The sequence below is a fragment of the Pseudophryne corroboree genome, chromosome 6 (assembly GCF_028390025.1).
Source record: "Pseudophryne corroboree isolate aPseCor3 chromosome 6, aPseCor3.hap2, whole genome shotgun sequence".
In the NCBI taxonomy this organism is placed as follows: Eukaryota; Metazoa; Chordata; class Amphibia; order Anura; family Myobatrachidae; genus Pseudophryne; species Pseudophryne corroboree.
In genome coordinates this window covers 139,245,220-139,263,018 of record NC_086449.1, presented here as the reverse complement: position 1 = coordinate 139,263,018, position 17,799 = coordinate 139,245,220, and the positions used below count along the sequence as shown (strand labels likewise).

The 17,799-nt window shown below is 51.2% G+C and overlaps 1 protein-coding gene and 1 long non-coding RNA gene across 5 annotated transcripts in view; one reads left to right on the top strand and one right to left on the bottom strand.

Annotated features, from left to right (window-relative positions):
- The window catches only part of LOC134936716 (uncharacterized), a 98,246-nt gene that overhangs the window by 74,481 nt on the left and 5,966 nt on the right, over positions 1-17,799 (bottom strand). Inside the window, exons 1-2 of one of the 3 annotated variants that reach the window (XR_010180540.1) lie at positions 16,878-16,980; positions 3,570-3,709 (exon numbers count right to left, since the gene is read on the bottom strand). The exons of 1 other annotated variant lie outside the window; for it this stretch is intronic. This is a non-coding gene — a long non-coding RNA (uncharacterized LOC134936716). Of the gene's footprint in view, positions 1-3,569; positions 3,710-16,877; positions 16,981-17,799 lie in introns of those variants that run through there. One more of the 3 variants, XR_010180539.1, reaches the window with a different exon arrangement.
- The window catches only part of POLD2 (DNA polymerase delta 2, accessory subunit), a 91,053-nt gene continuing 90,226 nt past the window's right edge, over positions 16,973-17,799 (top strand). The window contains exons 1-2 of one of the 2 annotated variants that reach the window (XM_063931905.1): positions 16,973-17,062; positions 17,395-17,623. In XM_063931905.1, the coding sequence (XP_063787975.1) occupies positions 17,404-17,623 (220 nt within the window). In that variant the 5' untranslated portion in view covers positions 16,973-17,062; positions 17,395-17,403. Of the gene's footprint in view, positions 17,063-17,090; positions 17,308-17,394; positions 17,624-17,799 lie in introns of those variants that run through there. The other variant, XM_063931906.1, reaches the window with a different exon arrangement.

Here is a 17,799-nt window from a genome sequence, read left to right as displayed (position 1 = left end):
ATGCAATGTCCACTGTACTGGTAGTGCCCCTTATATAGAGCCCATAGTAGTGGTGCCCCTTATGCAATGCCCCCAGTAGTAGTGCCCCTTATGTCCCCAGTAGTGATGCCCCTTATGAAGTGCCCCCTTTACAATGCCCTCATTAGTAGTGCCCCCATTAGTAATGCCCTTAATGGTAATGGCCCTGTGTAGTATTGCCCCCAGTAGTAATGTTGCCTGTAGTAATGTCCCCTGTAGTTTAGCCCCAGTAGTTATGCCCCCAGTAGTAATGCCCCTGCAGTTATGACCCCAGTAGTTTACCCCCACTTTAGTTTAGCCTCCCAGTGGTAATGCCCCAGTAGTTTAGCCCCTGTAGTTTAATCCTCATGTAGTTTGCCCCATGTGGTTTAGCCCCCAGCGATAATGCCCCCTGTAGTTTAGCCCCTGCAGTTACGCCCCAGTAGTTTAGCCCCCCAGTTGTAATGCCCCCAGTAGTTTAGCCCCATGTAGTTTGCCCCAAGTAGAAATGCCCCCAGTAGTATAGCCCCTGCAGTTATGCTCCCCGTAGTTTATCCCCCCCAGTAGTTTAGCCCGATGTAGTTTGCCCCAAGTAGGAATGCCCCCCGTAGTTTAGCCCCTGTAGTTATGCCCCCCTGCAGTTTGCCCCCTTGTAGTTTAGCCCACCTGTAATTATGCCCCCAGTAGTAATGTGCCCCTGTAGTTATGCCCCCAGTAGTAATGCGCCGCTGTAGTTAGCCCCATGTAGCTTGCCCCAAGTAGTAATGCCCTCTATAGTTTGCCCCCCTGTAGTAATGCCCCTTGTAGTTTAGCCCCCCTGTAGTAATGCCCCCCTGTAGTTTAGTCCCCAAATAGTAATGTCCCCAGTAGTTTAGCCCCTGTAGTTATGCCCCCAGTAGTGTGCCCCAAGTAGTAATCCCCCAGTAGTAATGCGCCCCTGTAGTTTGCCCCAGTAGTTTACCCCTTGTAGTTTGCCCCGTGTAGCTTGCCCCCAGCAGATATGCCTTAGAAACAAAACAAAAAGCACCATACTTACCAAGCCCCGCTCCCGCATCCGACAGCTGTGATCTTCCCGGCGTCCGGTTCCCTGCACTATGAGAGAGACGTCATGACGTCTCTCTCATAGCGCACACTAGAGCCGGAAGCAGGAGCTCAGTAGTGAGCTCCTGCTGCCAGGCTTCCACTGTGCGGGCGCCCGGCATCTCCTTGCGGCGCCGGCACACATCGGGTTAGGTGAGCCAGAGGAGGCGGAACTGCGTGGAACTGACGGAACGCAGTTCCGCCCCGTTCCAGCTCACTTTAACCCCTGGCAGTATGTAAGCAAAGCAGAGATGTTCAAGGCATGAGGCAGGGGGTTAGAGGAGTACGCTCTGATGAATAGGTGGGTTTTTAGTGCCCGTTTGAAGCTTTGCAATGTCGGGGAGACCTTGACAAAGTGCAAATTAATTAATTTGGCAAACAAATGCAAATTGTGTGAACGTCAAAACAAATGTATTTGTTGCAACTCATCAGCCAAAAGCCGGATAGCACTTCCATCGGCTTTAGAATAGCTCTAACACAGACTAATTTAACAACCATACTGTTCCCTAATCCCCCCCCCCCCCCCCCCCCCCGCCCGCTCCAGTCTTCTGTTGTTTTTCAGCATGGGCGCCTGTTTCCCATTTGTAAATAAAGTTGCTAGGGTTTGAATAAGGGTTTGAAGTGGCATACATACAAAGCATCACAAACATATATATGCAGTACCTGTACGTTTCATGTGGTCTGCTTCTAGAGCCCCACTTACTTTCATAGGTGAATGGAAAATGCGCAAGTTGTTGTTGATAAAACTGTAGTCCCATAAAAAGCCCAAATACTAGTAGGTTAATGCTAGCTGCACGTTACATGAGTTCTAAGCACTGCCTCACAAAGCATTGGATAGTTGTGGATACTAGTGATAAATGACACAGTGGTGCAGAGGATTCTCATCACACCAAAAATACTATGATTATCCCAAACCACATATCCAAGCTGCAGAGGCTGCTTACCCCAGCCAGGGGGCGGTAATGGAGCCTCCACCTCCTCCACAATATGGATCAAATGTTCCTCCCCTCTCTCATGACCTACCCTAGCTACTCCACATTCACACACATCTAGGGATAGCCATCGAAGGTCTCACTATCTATGGTCTCCCATTGATGGTTTGAAACATCAATGGCATCCTGCTGTCAGACTCTGCAGGCTTATCATGGAAGGGGGTGGGGCTAAATGGTGGGCCAATCATTGAAAGGAGAGAGGATAAACAACACGTCTGGGAGTGGCGCTTAGTGCCATGACACCCTTTGCCAAAAAAAAAAGAACCATTCCTGCACCCCTGGTATTGATGGGCAAACCACTAATGGTAACTTTCCATTCTTATATACCATACACAGACCCAGCGCTACCCGCTCAGCAAAGGGATGCAGTGCAGGTAGGCGCCGGACCGGACAGGCGCGATGCCTGCCCTGCATCCCTTTGCTGCGCCGCCCTGTCTCCCCCTGCTGCTGCCAGCTGCTGTGCCTGTCACACTGTACAGGCAGCGGCGCTGGCAGCTAGAAGCCTCCCCCTACTCTCCCTGCAGTATCCGTAGCCTGGCCGAAAAGGGGGTGGAGCTAGATGGAGCTGGGGGGTGGGGCTACACGGGACCAGGCTGCAGCCTACTACACAGGATGATGAGCGGCTCCAGCAGCACTAGCAGCCAGCCTTCTTTAGGTGAGTGAATGGAAAGAGAGTGAGCAAGAGAATGTGTGTGTGTGTGTGTGTGTGTGTGTGTGTGTGTGTGTGTGTGTGTGTGTGTGGTGTGTGCATCTGTGTATGTGTGACTGGGCAGTGTTTAAGCGTCACTACTACAGGGGGCATTGTGTGCGTAGGCATCAGTACTACAAGGGGTGTTGTATGCATAATCGTCACTATTACTAGGGGTTGTTGTGTGTAAGAGTCACTACTACAGGGGATGTTGTATGCCTACTAGGGGGCGTTGTGTGTAAGCATAACTACTACAGGGGGCGTTGTGTGTAAGCATAACTACTACAGGGGGCGTTGTGTGTAAGCGACACCACTAGAGGGGGCATTGTGTGTAAGCATCACTACTAGAGGGGGCATTGTGTGTAAGCGTAACTACTACAGGGGGCATTGTGTGTAAACGTAACTACTACAGGGGGCATTGTGTGTAAGCATAACTACTGCAGGGGGCATTGTGTGTAAGCATAACTACTACAGGGGGCATTGTGTGTAAGCATAACTACTGCAGGGGGCATTGTGTGTAAGCGACACCACTAGAGGGGGCATTGTGTGTAAGCATCACTACTAGAGGGGGCATTGTGTGTAAGCGTCACTACTACAGGGGGCATTGTGTGTTTAAGCGTCAGTACTAAAGGGGGCCTTTACAGGGGGCATTGTGTGCATAAGCATAACTACTACAGGGGGCATTGTGTGTAAGCGTCACTGTTACAGGGGACACTGTCCCTTTGTAAAATATTGGAGGCACAAATTTATAGTTTGCAGGGGGGCGCCAAACACCCTAGCACCGGCCATGACCATACACATACTCTATTTACCTTCTCTTATTAGTTTTCATCAGACTCTCTCCTCTCTCTAGCATCCTCTCCCCTGGTATTAGTCCTCTCTTAATACTCTCCTCCATGCTAGTCTGCACTCATGAACTGTTGTGGTTCCTGCACCCACCACGTTCTCCAGCCTACAGTAGATAAGCAGAAACAGACATCCCAGCCACAAATCACCATTGCATGTCCTCTTTATTCGCTCTGCTCCTTCCAATGACTGCGGGTGACACCATACACCAATCTGTACCCCTGACACGCCCCATTCCACGCCAACACTTTCCACCCGCTTTTGTATTTCCAATACTTCAGACCTTATCCATGTCATCAAGCAAGATCTGTAATGAGCTTGCTTCCATCCATGCTATTTTTTTATTTAAACATCCCTCAACCTCTCTTGCCATTACAGAAACCTACTCACCTCTTCTGGTACTATGGGGGTCATTCAGACTGGATCGCTGCTGCTGCAGCAGCAGTGATCGCAGTCTGAAGCCCTTTGGGGAGTGCGCTCATGCAGTGGGCGCACCCCGTGAAGCCCAGTGAGATGCTAAAACATCTCAGGGCTGCGATTGCCTCTGCCTGATTGACAGGGGTGGGAGGGGGCGTGCCAATGGCGTTAGAACGCCATTGGTGGGGCGCGGTCCGGACAACGCAGGCGTGTCTGGACCGTTAAGGGGGCAGCCGCTGCAACCCGGGACGCAGCAGGTAGCCGCCTGACAGCGCAGCTAACCTCTGCAAGCAGGGAGCTACTCGGCGGGTGCAAAATCATTGCCGCCGTGCAATGCTTTTACACCCATGCGCGAGGGTAGGGCCAGACATGCGGGGCGGACTAGCCCTGTGCTGGGCGTCCCTCTGCATGTCTGAGTAACTGATCGTAGATGTGCTAAATTTATCACATCCACGATCAGATCTGAATGATCCCCTATGTACTAAGCATGTCAGCAGTTCTGGCTACTGGATTTAAAAGGGCAACAACATTAAATGCAAATCTAGGAGTGTTTTGCAGACAATACTATTGCCCTATTAAATCTGGTAACCAGAACTAGTAACGGCTTTGCAAAGTTGCCGTTTCGTAAATATACCCTTACAAGTCGTGGTTGCTCTCCTGGTGTTGCAGTGCAAACCAAAATAAGCTGAGGGGAACAAGATAAAACATAACCCTAGCTATACCTAAAAAATAAGAATTTACTTACCGATAATTCTATTTCTCGTAGTCCGTAGTGGATGCTGGGGACTCCGTCAGGACCATGGGGAATAGCGGCTCCGCAGGAGACAGGGCACAAAAATAAAGCTTTAGGATTAGGTGGTGTGTACTGGCTCCTCCCCCTATGACCCTCCTCCAAGCCTCAGTTAGGATACTGTGCCCGGACGAGCGTACACAATAAGGAAGGATATTGAATCCCGGGTAAGACTCATACCAGCCACACCAATCACACCGTATAACTTGTGATCTGAACCCAGTTAACAGTATGACAAACGTAGGAGCCTCTGAACAGACGGCTCACAACAATAACAACCCGAATTTGTTTGTAACAATAACTATGTACAAGTATTGCAGACAATCCGCACTTGGGATGGGCGCCCAGCATCCACTACGGACTACGAGAAATAGAATTATCGGTAAGTAAATTCTTATTTTCTCTAACGTCCTAAGTGGATGCTGGGGACTCCGTCAGGACCATGGGGATTATACCAAAGCTCCCAAACGGGCGGGAGAGTGCGGATGACTCTGCAGCACCGAATGAGAGAACTCAAGGTCCTCCTCAGCCAGGGTATCAAACTTGTAGAATTTTGCAAATGTGTTTGCCCCTGACCAAGTAGCAGCTCGGCAGAGTTGTAATGCCGAGACCCCCCGGGCAGCCGCCCAGGATGAGCCCACTTTCCTTGTGGAATGGGCCTTGACAGATTTAGGTTGTGGCAAGCCTGCCACAGAATGTGCAAGTTGAATTGTGCTACAAATCCAACGAGCAATCGTCTGCTTAGAAGCAGGAGCACCCATCTTGTTGGGTGCATACAATATAAACAGTGAGTCAGACTTTCTGACTCCCGCCGTTCTTGAAATATATATTTTCAATTCCCGGACCACGTCCAGCAACTTGGAATCCTCCAAATCGTTAGTAGCCGCAGGCACCACAATAGGCTGGTTCAGGTGAAACGCTGACACCACCTTAGGCAGAAAATGAGGGCGTGTCCGCAGTTCTGCCCTGTCCATATGGAAAATCAGATATGGGCTCTTATATGATAAAGCCGCCAATTCTGATACTCTCCTGGCTGAAGCCAGGGCCAGTAGCATGGTTACTTTCCATGTAAGATACTTCAACTCCACCGATTTGAGCGGCTCAAACCAATGGGATTTGAGAAAATCCAAGACTACATTAAGATCCCACGGTGCCACTGGGGGCACAACCGGGGGCTGTATATGTAGTACTCCTTTTACAAAAGTCTGGACTTCAGGAACTGAAGCCAATTCTTTCTGGAAGAAAATCGACAGGGCCGAAATTTGAACCTTAATGGACCCCAATTTGAGGCCCATAGACAATCCTGTTTGCAGGAAATGTAGGAATCGACCCAGTTGAAATTCCTCCGTGGGGGCCTTCCTGGCCTCACACCACGCAACATATTTCCTCCAAATGCGGTGATAATGTTGTGCAGTCACCTCCTTCCTGGCTTTTACCAGTGTAGGAATGACCTCTTCCGGAATGCCTTTTTCCCTTAGAATTCGGCGTTCAACCGCCATGCCGTCAAACGCAGCCGCGGTAAGTCTTGGAATAGACACGGTCCCTGCTGAAGCAGGTCCGGTCTTAGAGGTAGAGGCCACGGATCCTCCGTGAGCATCTCTTGAAGTTCCGGGTACCAAGTTCTTCTTGGCCAATCCGGAGCCACTAGTATCGTTCTTACTCCCTTTTGCCGTATAATTCTCAGTACCTTTGGTATGAGAGGCAGAGGAGGGAACACATACACTGACTGGAACACCCACGGTGTTACCAGAGCGTCCACAGCTATTGCCTGAGGGTCTCTTGACCTGGCGCAATACCTGTCCAGTTTTTTGTTGAGGCGGGACGCCATCATATCCACCATTGGTTTTTCCCAACGGTTCACAATCATGTGGAAGACTTCTGGATGAAGTCCCCACTCTCCCGGGTGTAGATCGTGTCTGCTGAGGAAGTCTGCTTCCCAGTTGTCCACTCCCGGAATGAATACTGCTGACAGTGCTATCACATGATCTTCCGCCCAGCGAAGAATCCTTGCAGCTTCTGCCATTGCTGTCCTGCTTCTTGTGCCGCCCTGCCTGTTTACGTGGGCGACTGCCGTGATGTTGTCCGACTGGATCAACACCGGCTGACCCTGAAGCAGGGGTTTTGCCAGACTTAGAGCATTGTAAATCGCTCTTAGCTCCAGTATATTTATGTGAAGAGACATCTCCAGGCTTGACCATACTCCCTGGAAGTTTCTTCCCTGTGTGACCGCTCCCCAGCCTCTCAGACTGGCATCCGTGGTCACCAGGACCCAGTCCTGTATGCCGAATCTGCGGCCCTCTAACAGATGAGCACTCTGCAACCACCACAGAAGAGACATCCTTGTCCGTGGCGATAAGGTTATCCGCTGATGCATCTGCAGATGCGATCCGGACCATTTGTCCAGCAGATCCCACTGAAAAGTTTGTGCGTGGAATCTGCCGAATGGAATCGCTTCGTAAGAAGCCACCATCTTTCCCAGGACTCTTGTGCATTGATGCACAGACACTTTCCCTGGTTTTAGGAGGTTCCTGACAAGTTCGGATAACTCCCTGGCTTTCTCCTCCGGAAGAAACACCTTTTTCTGAACCGTGTCCAGAATCATTCCCAGGAACAGCAGACGTGTCGTCGGGGTCAACTGAGATTTTGGAAAATTCAGAATCCACCCGTGTTGTTGCAGCACTAGTTGGGTTAGTGCTACTCCGTCCTCCAGCTGTTCTCTGGACCTTGCCCTTATCAGGAGATCGTCCAAGTAAGGGATAATTAATACGCCTCTTCTTCGCAGAAGAATCATCATTTCGGCCATTACCTTGGTAAAGACCCGAGGTGCCGTGGACAATCCAAACGGCAGCGTCTGAAACTGATAATGACAGTTTTGCACCACGAACCTGAGGTACCCTTGATGTGAAGGGCAAATTGGGACATGTAGGTAAGCATCCTTTATTAGTGTTCACTCTAGGATTTTTTTAGGGCAGGGTGCTGATCACGGGGAGGGCACATTTTTCATTCGTGAGGGCACATTTTTCATTCGTGAGGGCACATTTTTAAGTTAGAAGGGCCAAATCAGGTACATACTATAATGCTTGGTGCTCCCATTCCTATAGGTGAAAGCATGGACAGTGCGCGCCGGAGGCGTGCAGCAAAAATTTAGGGGAGTTGTTTCGTGGGGAAGGGGCGTGACCACATAATAGTACCAAATCACATTATACCACACAATAGTGCTGCTTATACACATTGCACCAGGTAGAACCTCCTATACACACTGCGCCAGGTAGAGCACGTTATACATATTGCGCCAGATAGAGCACGTTATACACATTGCACCAGGTAGAACCTCCTATACACACTGCGGCAGGTAGAGCACGTTATACATATTGCGCCAGGTAGAGCACGTTATACACATTGCACCAGGTAGAACCTCCTATACACACTGCGCCAGGTAGAGCACGTTATACATATTGCGCCAGATAGAGCACGTTATACACATTGCACTAGGTAGAACCTCCTATACACACTGCGCCAGGTAGAGCACGTTATACATATTGCGCCAGGTAGAGCACGTTATACACATTGCGCCAGGTAGAGCACGTTATACACATTGCACCAGGTAGAGCACGTTATACACATTGCACCAGGTAGAACCTCCTATACACACTGCGCCAGGTAGAGCACGTTATACATATTGCGCCAGATAGAGCACGTTATACACATTGCACCAGGTAGAACCTCCTATACACACTGCGGCAGGTAGAGCACTGAGGCACACTGCACCAGGGAGAGAACACTGAGGCACACTGCACTAGGGAGAGAACACTGAGGCACACTGCACTAGGGAGAGAACGCTGAGGCACACTGCACTAGGGAGAGAACACTGAGGCACACTGCACTAGGGAGAGAACACTGAGGCACACTGCACCAGGGAGAGAACACTGAGGCACATTGCACCAGGGAGAGAACACTGAGGCACATTGCACCAGGGAGAGAACACTGAGGCACACTGTAACAGGGAGAGAACACTAGGAGGAAGGGGAGGACGGGCACAGGGCAGATGCAGAGCGGCACTCACAGTTGCGGAGGAAAGCGCTGTGCCGGGTCAGCGGGGTCGGTCTCTTGATGCTGACGGCGGAGCCCAGGTCAGCGCGCAGCGCCATGGTGAGGGGGAATCAAACCATGCCGGAGGACTGGCGGGAGACACCGCAGGCTCTGATTGGCTGCTCCTCCCCACTGCACGCTGGCCCTGTCTCCGCCTTCAGCTGAGAGCTATCAGCGCGGCGGGGGGGAGAAGTGCCAGCGCGGCGGGGGGGAGAAGTGCCAGCGCGGCGGGGGGGAGAAGTGACAGCGCGGCAGGGGAAAGAAGTGACAGCGCGGCGGGGGAAAGAAGTGACAGCGCGGCGGGGGGAGAAGAGCAGTCCTTAGCAGGGCGGCAGGGCGGGCACAAACGGGCAGGGCGGCATTCTGTCACTCAAAAAAGGGGCAGGGCGCAGCGCCCTGCAAAAGAAGCTTAGAGTGAACACTATTTATGTCCAGGGACACCATAAAGTCCCCTTCTTCCAGATTCGCTATCACTGCTCTGAGTGACTCCATCTTGAACTTGAATTTTTGTATGTACAGGTTCAAAGATTTCAGATTTAGAATAGGTCTTACCGAGCCGTCCGGCTTCGGTACCACAAATAGCGTGGAGTAATACCCCTTTCCCTGTTGTAGGAGGGGTACCTTGACTATCACCTGCTGAGAAAACAGCTTGTGAATGGCTTCCAATACCGTCGCCCTGTCTGAGGGAGACGTTGGCAAAGCAGACTTTAGGAACCGGCGAGGGGGAGACTTCTCGAATTCCAACCTGTAACCCTGAGATACTACCTGCAGAATCCAGGGGTCCACCTGTGAGCAAGCCCACTGTGCGCTGAAATTCTTGAGTCGACCCCCCACCGCTCCTGAGTCCGCTTGTAAGGCCCCAGCGTCAGGGGTTAAAGTGAGCCGGAACGGGCCGGAACTGCGTTCCGTCAGTTCCACCAGGAGACGGAACGCAGTTCCGCCTCCCCCGGCTCACCTAACCCGATGTCCAGGGCGGCGCTGCAGGGAGATGCCGGGCGCCCGCTGAGATCGCGTTACCAGCGGGCGCCCGTCTCCCTCTCCGCAGCGGCAGCCGGAGGCAGGAGCTCAGTACTGAGCTCCGGCTCTGTCAGTGCGCGCTATGGGAGAGACGTCATGACGTCTCTCTCATAGTGCAGAGGAGCGGGCGGCGAGAGAGGACTGCAGCGGGGCTAGGTAAGTATAGTTCTTCCCCCCCTCCCTCTCTCCCTCTCCCTCCCTCTCTCCTATATGTGTACCACAGGCGTTTCTACTGGGGGCCTTTACTACTGGGGCAAACTACAGAGGGGCAAACTACTGGGGGGCTCTAGTACTGGGGGCAAACTACTGGGGGGGCTTTACTGCTGGGGCAAACTACAAGGGGCAAACTACTGGGGGGCTCTAGTACTGGGGGCAAACTACTGGGGCAAACTACAGAGGGCAAACTACTGGGGGGCTCTAGTACTGGGGGCAAACTACTGGGGGCCTTTACTACTGGGGCAGACTACAGGGGGGCAAACTACTGGGGGGCTCTAGTACTGGGGGCAAACTACTGGGGGGCTTTACTGCTGGGGCAAACTACTGGGGGCAAACTACTGGGGGCATTACTACAAGGGGGCAAGCTACAAAGGGGCAAACTACTGGCAGCATTACTACTGGGGGCTAAACTACAAGGGGGCATAATTACAGGAGCTAAACTACTGAAGGTATAACGACAAGGGGGCAAACTACTGGGGGCATTACTAACTTTGGCAAACTACATGGGGGCTAAACTACAGGGGCTAAACAACTGGGGGCACAACTGCAGGGGGCATTACCACTGGGGGCTAAACTACATGGGGCAAACTACATGAGGGCAAAACTACTGGGGGCATTACCACTCAGAGGCTAAACTAGAGGGGGGGGGGGGGAAGTAAATTGCTGGGGTCATAACTGCATGGGCATTACCAGTATGGGCATGACTACTGGGGCTAAATTACAGGGGCTAAACGACTAGGGGCAATACTACACAGGGGCATTACCATTAAGGGCATTACTGATGGGGTGCACAGCTAATGAGGGCATTGTAAAGGGGGCACTTCATAAGGGGCACTACTGTTGGGGGCATTGCATAAGGGGCACTACTACTGTGGGCATTGTGATGCTACTGCTGGGGGCATTACTGTATGGGCCGACAAAGAAGCTGCGTTCCCGGTCCGCCCTCCGTCGCTCCGCCCCTACCATCGCCGCCGCACTGGAAGCCCAGGTTCCAGACTCCCAACTGCAGCGGATCTGGGACCAGGCCGGCTTTATTATCCCTGCCGCTGCATCGAGCTTCTGTGACCGCGGCACTACTAGTTCAAATCTGTCGCTGATTGGCTGCCGGTCCGCAGCAGTTTTGAAATATTAGCGCCGTGGTCACAGGAGCTCGATGCGGCGGCAGGGATAATAAAGCCAGCCTGGTTCCAGATCCACTGCAGCCGCCCTCAGCCTCTTCTGCCGCCCCGCCCTCGGACCTCTGCGCACCCACAGCCTCCTCCTCCGCACTATCTCCGAAGCCCACAGCCTCCTCCACATCACGCCTACCACAGCCTACTCATCCACAGCACCGCAGACCACCGCCGCTGCTAAACAGGTAATCTAACCTGCTGCCTTTCTCTCTCCCTAGTCCCTACTGTATTCCCCTGCTGTCACTTTCCATGTCCCTGCTGTCACTCTCCCTGTCACTCTGTCACTCTATAATGTGAATTTCGGCTCATTCTCTGTGCTATAATGTGAATTTTGGCTCATTCTGTGTGCTATAATGTGAATTTCGGCTCATACCGTGTGCTATAATGTGAATTTCGGCTCATACTGTGTGGTGTAATGTGAATTTCGGCTCATACTGTGTGGTGTAATGTGAATTTCGGCTCATACCGTGTGGTGTAATGTGAATTTGGCTCATACTGTGTGGTGTAATGTAAATTTGGCTCATACTGTGTGGTATAAATGTGAATTTCGGCTCATACTGTGAGCTATAATGTGAAAGGGGTCCTACTATTGTGGTGCATAATGTGTATAAGGGGTATATGGTGTGGTAAACTACACTGAAGGGCACGCCCCCTTTTGCGTGGCCACGCCCCCTTGTCAGGAGTGCGCGCGCCTTCGGCGCGCACATAATTGCACCCTTCACTTTTCCATACCCCCACTTCAAAATTTCCACTTGGGTACTACTACTGTGGGCATTATTACTATTGTGTGACCACGCCCCTTTCTTTTTGAGACCACACCCCCTTTTTGCTGCGCGCGCCTACGGCGCGCGCAATACCTTTATTTCATGGGCGCCGTGGGGAGGGGGGTGAGTTCCACCACCTCTCTAGGACCACTTTAAGCACTGCCCAGCGTCATGCTGAGGGCTTTGCAGAACCCTGGGAGGGCTTCTGTTCCTGGGCAGGGGCTGCTTGCTGCCCTCTCTTACCCCTTCCTCTGCCCCGAGGCAGATATGACTATCCTTTTGTCCGCTTGTTCTTATAGGACCGAAAGGACTGCGGCTGAAAAGACGGTGTCTTTTTCTGTTGGGAGGGGGTCTGAGGTAAAAAGGTGGATTTTCCGGCAGTTGCCGTGGCCACCAGATCCGATAGACCGACGCCAAATAATTCCTCCCCTTTATACGGCAATACTTCCATATGTCGTTTGGAATCCGCATCACCTGACCACTGTCGCGTCCATAAACTCCTTCTGGCAGATATGGACATCGCATTTACTCTCGATGCCAGAGTGCAAATATCTCTCTGAGCATCTCGCATATAAAGGAAAGCATCCTTTAATTGCTCTATAGTCAATAAAATACTGTCCCTATCCAGGGTATCAATATTTTCAGTCAGGGAATCCAACCAGACGACCCCAGCACTGCACATCCAGGCTGAGGCGATGGCTGGTCGTAGTATAACACCAGTATGTGTGTATATACTTTTTAGGGTAGTTTCCATTCTCCTATCAGCTGGATCCCTGAGGGCGGCCGTATCAGGAGACGGTAACGCCACTTGTTTTGATAAGCGTGTGAGCGCCTTATCCACCCTAGGGGGTGTTTCCCAGCGCGCCCCAACCTCTGGCGGGAAAGGGTATAATGCTAATAACTTTTTTGAAATTAGCATTTTTCTATCTGGGTTAACCCACGCTTCATCACATACATCATTTAATTCCTCTGATTCAGGAAAAACTACAGGTAGTTTTTTCACCCCCCACATAATACCCCTTTTTGTGGTACTTGCAGTATCAGAGATATGCAAAGCCTCCTTCATTGCCGTGATCATATAACGTGTGGCCCTACTTGAAAATACGTTTGTTTCATCACCGTCGACACTAGATTCAGTGTCTGTGTCTGGGTCTGTGTCGACCGACTGAGGTAAAGGGCGCTTTACAGCCCCTGACGGTGTCTGAGACGCCTGGGCAGGTACTAACTGGTTTGCCGGCCGTCTCATGTCGTCAACTGATTTTTGTAATGTGCTGACATTATCACGTAATTCCATAAACAAAGCCATCCATTCCGGTGTCGACTCCCTGGGGGGTGACATCACCATTATCGGCAATTGCTCTGCCTCCACACCAACATCGTCCTCATACATGTCGACACACACGTACCGACACACAGCAGACACACAGGGAATGCTCTTATCGAAGACAGGACCCCACTAGCCCTTTGGGGAGACAGAGGGAGAGTTTGCCAGCACACACCCAAGCGCTATAATATATATGGGAACAACCTTATATAAGTGTTGTTCTTTATAGCAGCTTAAATATATCAAAATATCGCCAAAAAAATGCCCCCCCTCTCTGTTTTACCCTGTTTCTGTAGTGCAGTGCAGGGGAGAGTCCTGGGAGCCTTCCTCACAGCGGAGCTGAGCAGGAAAATGGCGCTGTGTGCTGAGGAGAATAAGCTCCGCCCCCTATTTCGGCGGGCTTTTCTCCCGTAGTTTTAGATAACTGGCATGGGTTAAATACATACATATAGCCTCAATGGCTATATGTGATGTATTCTTTTGCCATAAAGGTATTAAATATTGCTGCCCAGGGCGCCCCCAGCAGCGCCCTGCACCCTCCGTGACCGCTTGGTGTGAAGTGTGTGACAACAATGGCGCACAGCTGCAGTGCTGTGCGCTACCTTCATGAAGACTGAAGAGCCTTCTGCCGCCTGTTTCCGGACCTTCAATCTTCAGCATCTGTAAGGGGGGTCGGCGGCGCGGCTCCGGGACGAACCCCAGGGTGAGACCTGTGTTCCGACTCCCTCTGGAGCTAATGGTGTCCAGTAGCCTAAGAATCCAATCCATCCTGCACGCAGGTGAGTTGAACTTCTCTCCCCTAAGTCCATCGATGCAGTGAGCCTGTTGCCAGCAGGACTCACTGAAAATAAAAAACCTAAAAACTTTTTCTAAGCAGCTCTTTAGGAGAGCCACCTAGATTGCACCCTGCTCGGACGGGCACAAAAACCTAACTGAGGCTTGGAGGAGGGTCATAGGGGGAGGAGCCAGTACACACCACCTAATCCTAAAGCTTTATTTTTGTGCCCTGTCTCCTGCGGAGCCGCTATTCCCCATGGTCCTGACGGAGTCCCCAGCATCCACTTAGGACGTTAGAGAAATTATTATTTTTTTCCTTTCTTTTTTTTTTTTTTTTTAAATTGCCATGTGTCTGCAGAAATGTATGCTCCCAGTGGATCAGCACTGTGTATCATATCTGTATCTGTCGAGACAGCGCTATCAGCACCTCCCTCCTCCCTGCCCCCACACTCCCATTGGCTAGTTACACAAGAGTCTGGGGTGCAGGCACTATCACTGTGCATCTGACCCACTGAGAGTACTACACATGCGTGGCTGTAAAACAGGGAGTCACACATGAATTACACAGGTTCAATGGCTGAGTTAAACCAGGTGAAATTCAGGCTTGAATTCAGCCACAGAACCTGTGTAATTCATGTGTCCCGGTTTAAAAGGACAGGATGGTATGCCTACCCATAGGTTACTATGAGATAATGCCATCTGAAGATGGTGTTAAGCTGTGTACACACTACCAGGGGTTCTCAAACTCGGTCCTCAGGACCAGGGCCGGTTCTTGGGCGCTGTGCGTCCCGGGCGACAATAGGGGGCGTGGCTACATACAGGGGGCGTGGTCATTTACGCCCCCTGTACAGACTGAAATTATGTACATCGCGCACCGCACAGTAAAGGACCTCTCCATGAAGGTAAACTAGACGGGTATACGTCTAGTTTCTCTTCACAGCGGCAGCGGGAGGCAATGGGCAGCGGGGTGCACAGCAGCAGCGGATCTTGCCCTGTTGTAGCGCCCTCCGGATGGCGCCCTGCGCCCTCCGGAAGGCGGCGCCCCGGGCAAAAGTCCTGCTTGCCCGTGGCAAGATCCGCTACTGCTCAGGACCCCACACGGTTCACGTTTTCCATGTCACTCAGCAGCTGCACTGTGTATCACCAACTGTCACATTTTAAAAAGCTACAGGTGACCTGCAAAACATGAACCTTGTGGGGTCCTGACGACCGAGATTTAGAACCTGTGCACTAGACGATATCACTCATTGAGTGTATCGTTGACTGATTTCCCTTGAATTCCCTGGAGTACTAGATAAACGATATGGTGTACACACTGAGCAATTTTTTTACAAACGACCAATGATATAAAGGAGTCATCCGATACTAGGGTTTTTCAGCTACTGGGTAGGAATTTCATGGGGGTTGTTTATAGCGTACATACTGAACGATAACAAAATTGACCTGCATGTACAGATGACAGAAGACCTCGCTAGCGACCCTCGGGAGAACGCACCATTCACTGGGTGATATTACAAGTGATATCGCTCAGAAGGGGGAAAATTAGCGATATAGCTCAAAATATTGCATAGTGTGTGCCCAACTTTATCTACAGTACCAGGGCCAAGATCTGGAATGCAAAGCATTTTGGGGCTTGGTAAATATGACAATCTAGCCGCCCCCATGAGGGCTGCTTTTTGCGGTTGGTAATGAAGGATCCCAACACATATCTGCTTTGAAACCTCCTACACACATCCTGGGAAAGCATAATTTGTGCGGGTATCCCCCAGAAAAGGCAGTTTTCAGGGGATTGCCGCCAAACAAGACAGTGGGTAAATCTGCTCCTAAGTCCCATCCATGTCTGCTTCCAGCAATTTTCCCAATTATGGGCCTAATTCAGACCTGATCGCTGCAGCAGCCGATCAGGTATGAACTGCGCAGGCGCTGCAGTGTGCCGGCGCATGCCAGACAGCCGATGGACATCTCAGCCCAGCGATCGCCCACGGTATCTGGGCGGGCCGGTGGCGTTGGTCCGGCGTGCCCGGACCATGTGGGGGGAAGGCCGCGGCGGCTACGTGACGTCACACGCAGCCGCTGCGACCCTGACAGCGCTGGCAGGGAGCTACTCTTCAGGTACAAAAGCATCGCCGCCGTGCGATGCTTTTGTATCTATGCGGGGTAGGGCCTGACATGCGGGGCAGAATAGCCCTGTGCTGGGCGTCCCCCCGCATGTCTGAGTAACTGATCGTAGCCGTGCAAAATTTTGCACGGCTACGTTCAGGTCTGAATTAGGCCCTAAGTCTTTACACTTTGAATGTATTAATCTGTAGGAAAAGCAGCACGCTGCTTCCAAGGCAACAACATGTAGGCTGCTAAATTGTACAACTAAACACAGATCCATACCTCCCAACATGACCCTCTCCAGGAGGGACAGAATGCTCTGCTTCTGGACTTCCCTCTTAATTTATGATTGCCATCACCTGTGCTGAAACACCTTTCTTATCCACTAACCTGTTCAAAACAGGTGCCGGCAATCATACATGAAGAGAAAAATCCAGAAGCAGAGCATTGTGTCCCTCCTGGAGAGGGTCATGTTGGGAGGTATGCAGATCCCCTTCTGTTTCAGGGAAATACATTCAGTTATAAAGTATACAGTTTAACCAGACTGATATATTAATAAAGAAAAGGGATGAGCTGCATGAAAGGTTATCTCAGAAGCAAAAAACTACCCTGATTTCATTCATTCCTGATCGCGCTATACAGTCACCACACGTTAACTAGACGCTACCCGTTCTCAGCCAGCTCTATTATGACCTTCCCAACATGGCTGCCTTCCCACCACGTCGCTTGGCGATTACGTCACGCAGTGTAGCTGAAAGAGCTTGCTTGTGGCGGCGGCGGGAGCTGGTGAAGGGTGAGAATGAATGTCGGCTACAAAATAAGAAGGGAGGGGGTGGTAGTAATGATTGCCTATGTGATACTTTTGGCAGTATTGGTATAAGTTATACATATATATTAATGTACAACAGATAATGGTGTGGGCAACATGTGACTCACCAGCTGCAGTCGAACTATAAGTACCAGCATGTCGTACCAGTAACTAGCATGGGATTCTGGGACTTTTAGTTCCACAGAAGCTGGAGAAGCTCTAGTCATGAGGTCAGATGCCACCACACCTATGGCCACAGGTCGCCCAGCACTTTTGATGTCTGTATTATTGCTTTATATCACATCCTTATTTTCCAGGCCGACGCCATGTTCTCGGACTTAGCTGTTGGCCAGGAACCTGGTCTTCTGACGCCCCCCTCTGATGTCCCCTCCACCTTCTCCAGAGTGTCCAGTGCCCGATATGCCAACTGTTCCAAGAATTTTTCGCTGGGAGACCGCAACTTCACCCGCCAGTATGCCCACATCTATGCCACCCGGCTGCTGCAGATGAGGCCCCTCCTAGCAGAGCGTGCAAGGAAGAAATGGGGTAATAATACTATGGGTACCCAGGTTTATGGCAGGAGACCAGTATGGAAATTAAACTAGCCTAAAAAAAGTATGCGTAATATATGCAGGGAAAAGTGGGATCAGGACATCGTTGCTGTTGTCAGGGTTACGCACAGTGAGGCCATCTGTCCTGTTATAAAAACAAAAAAACAACAA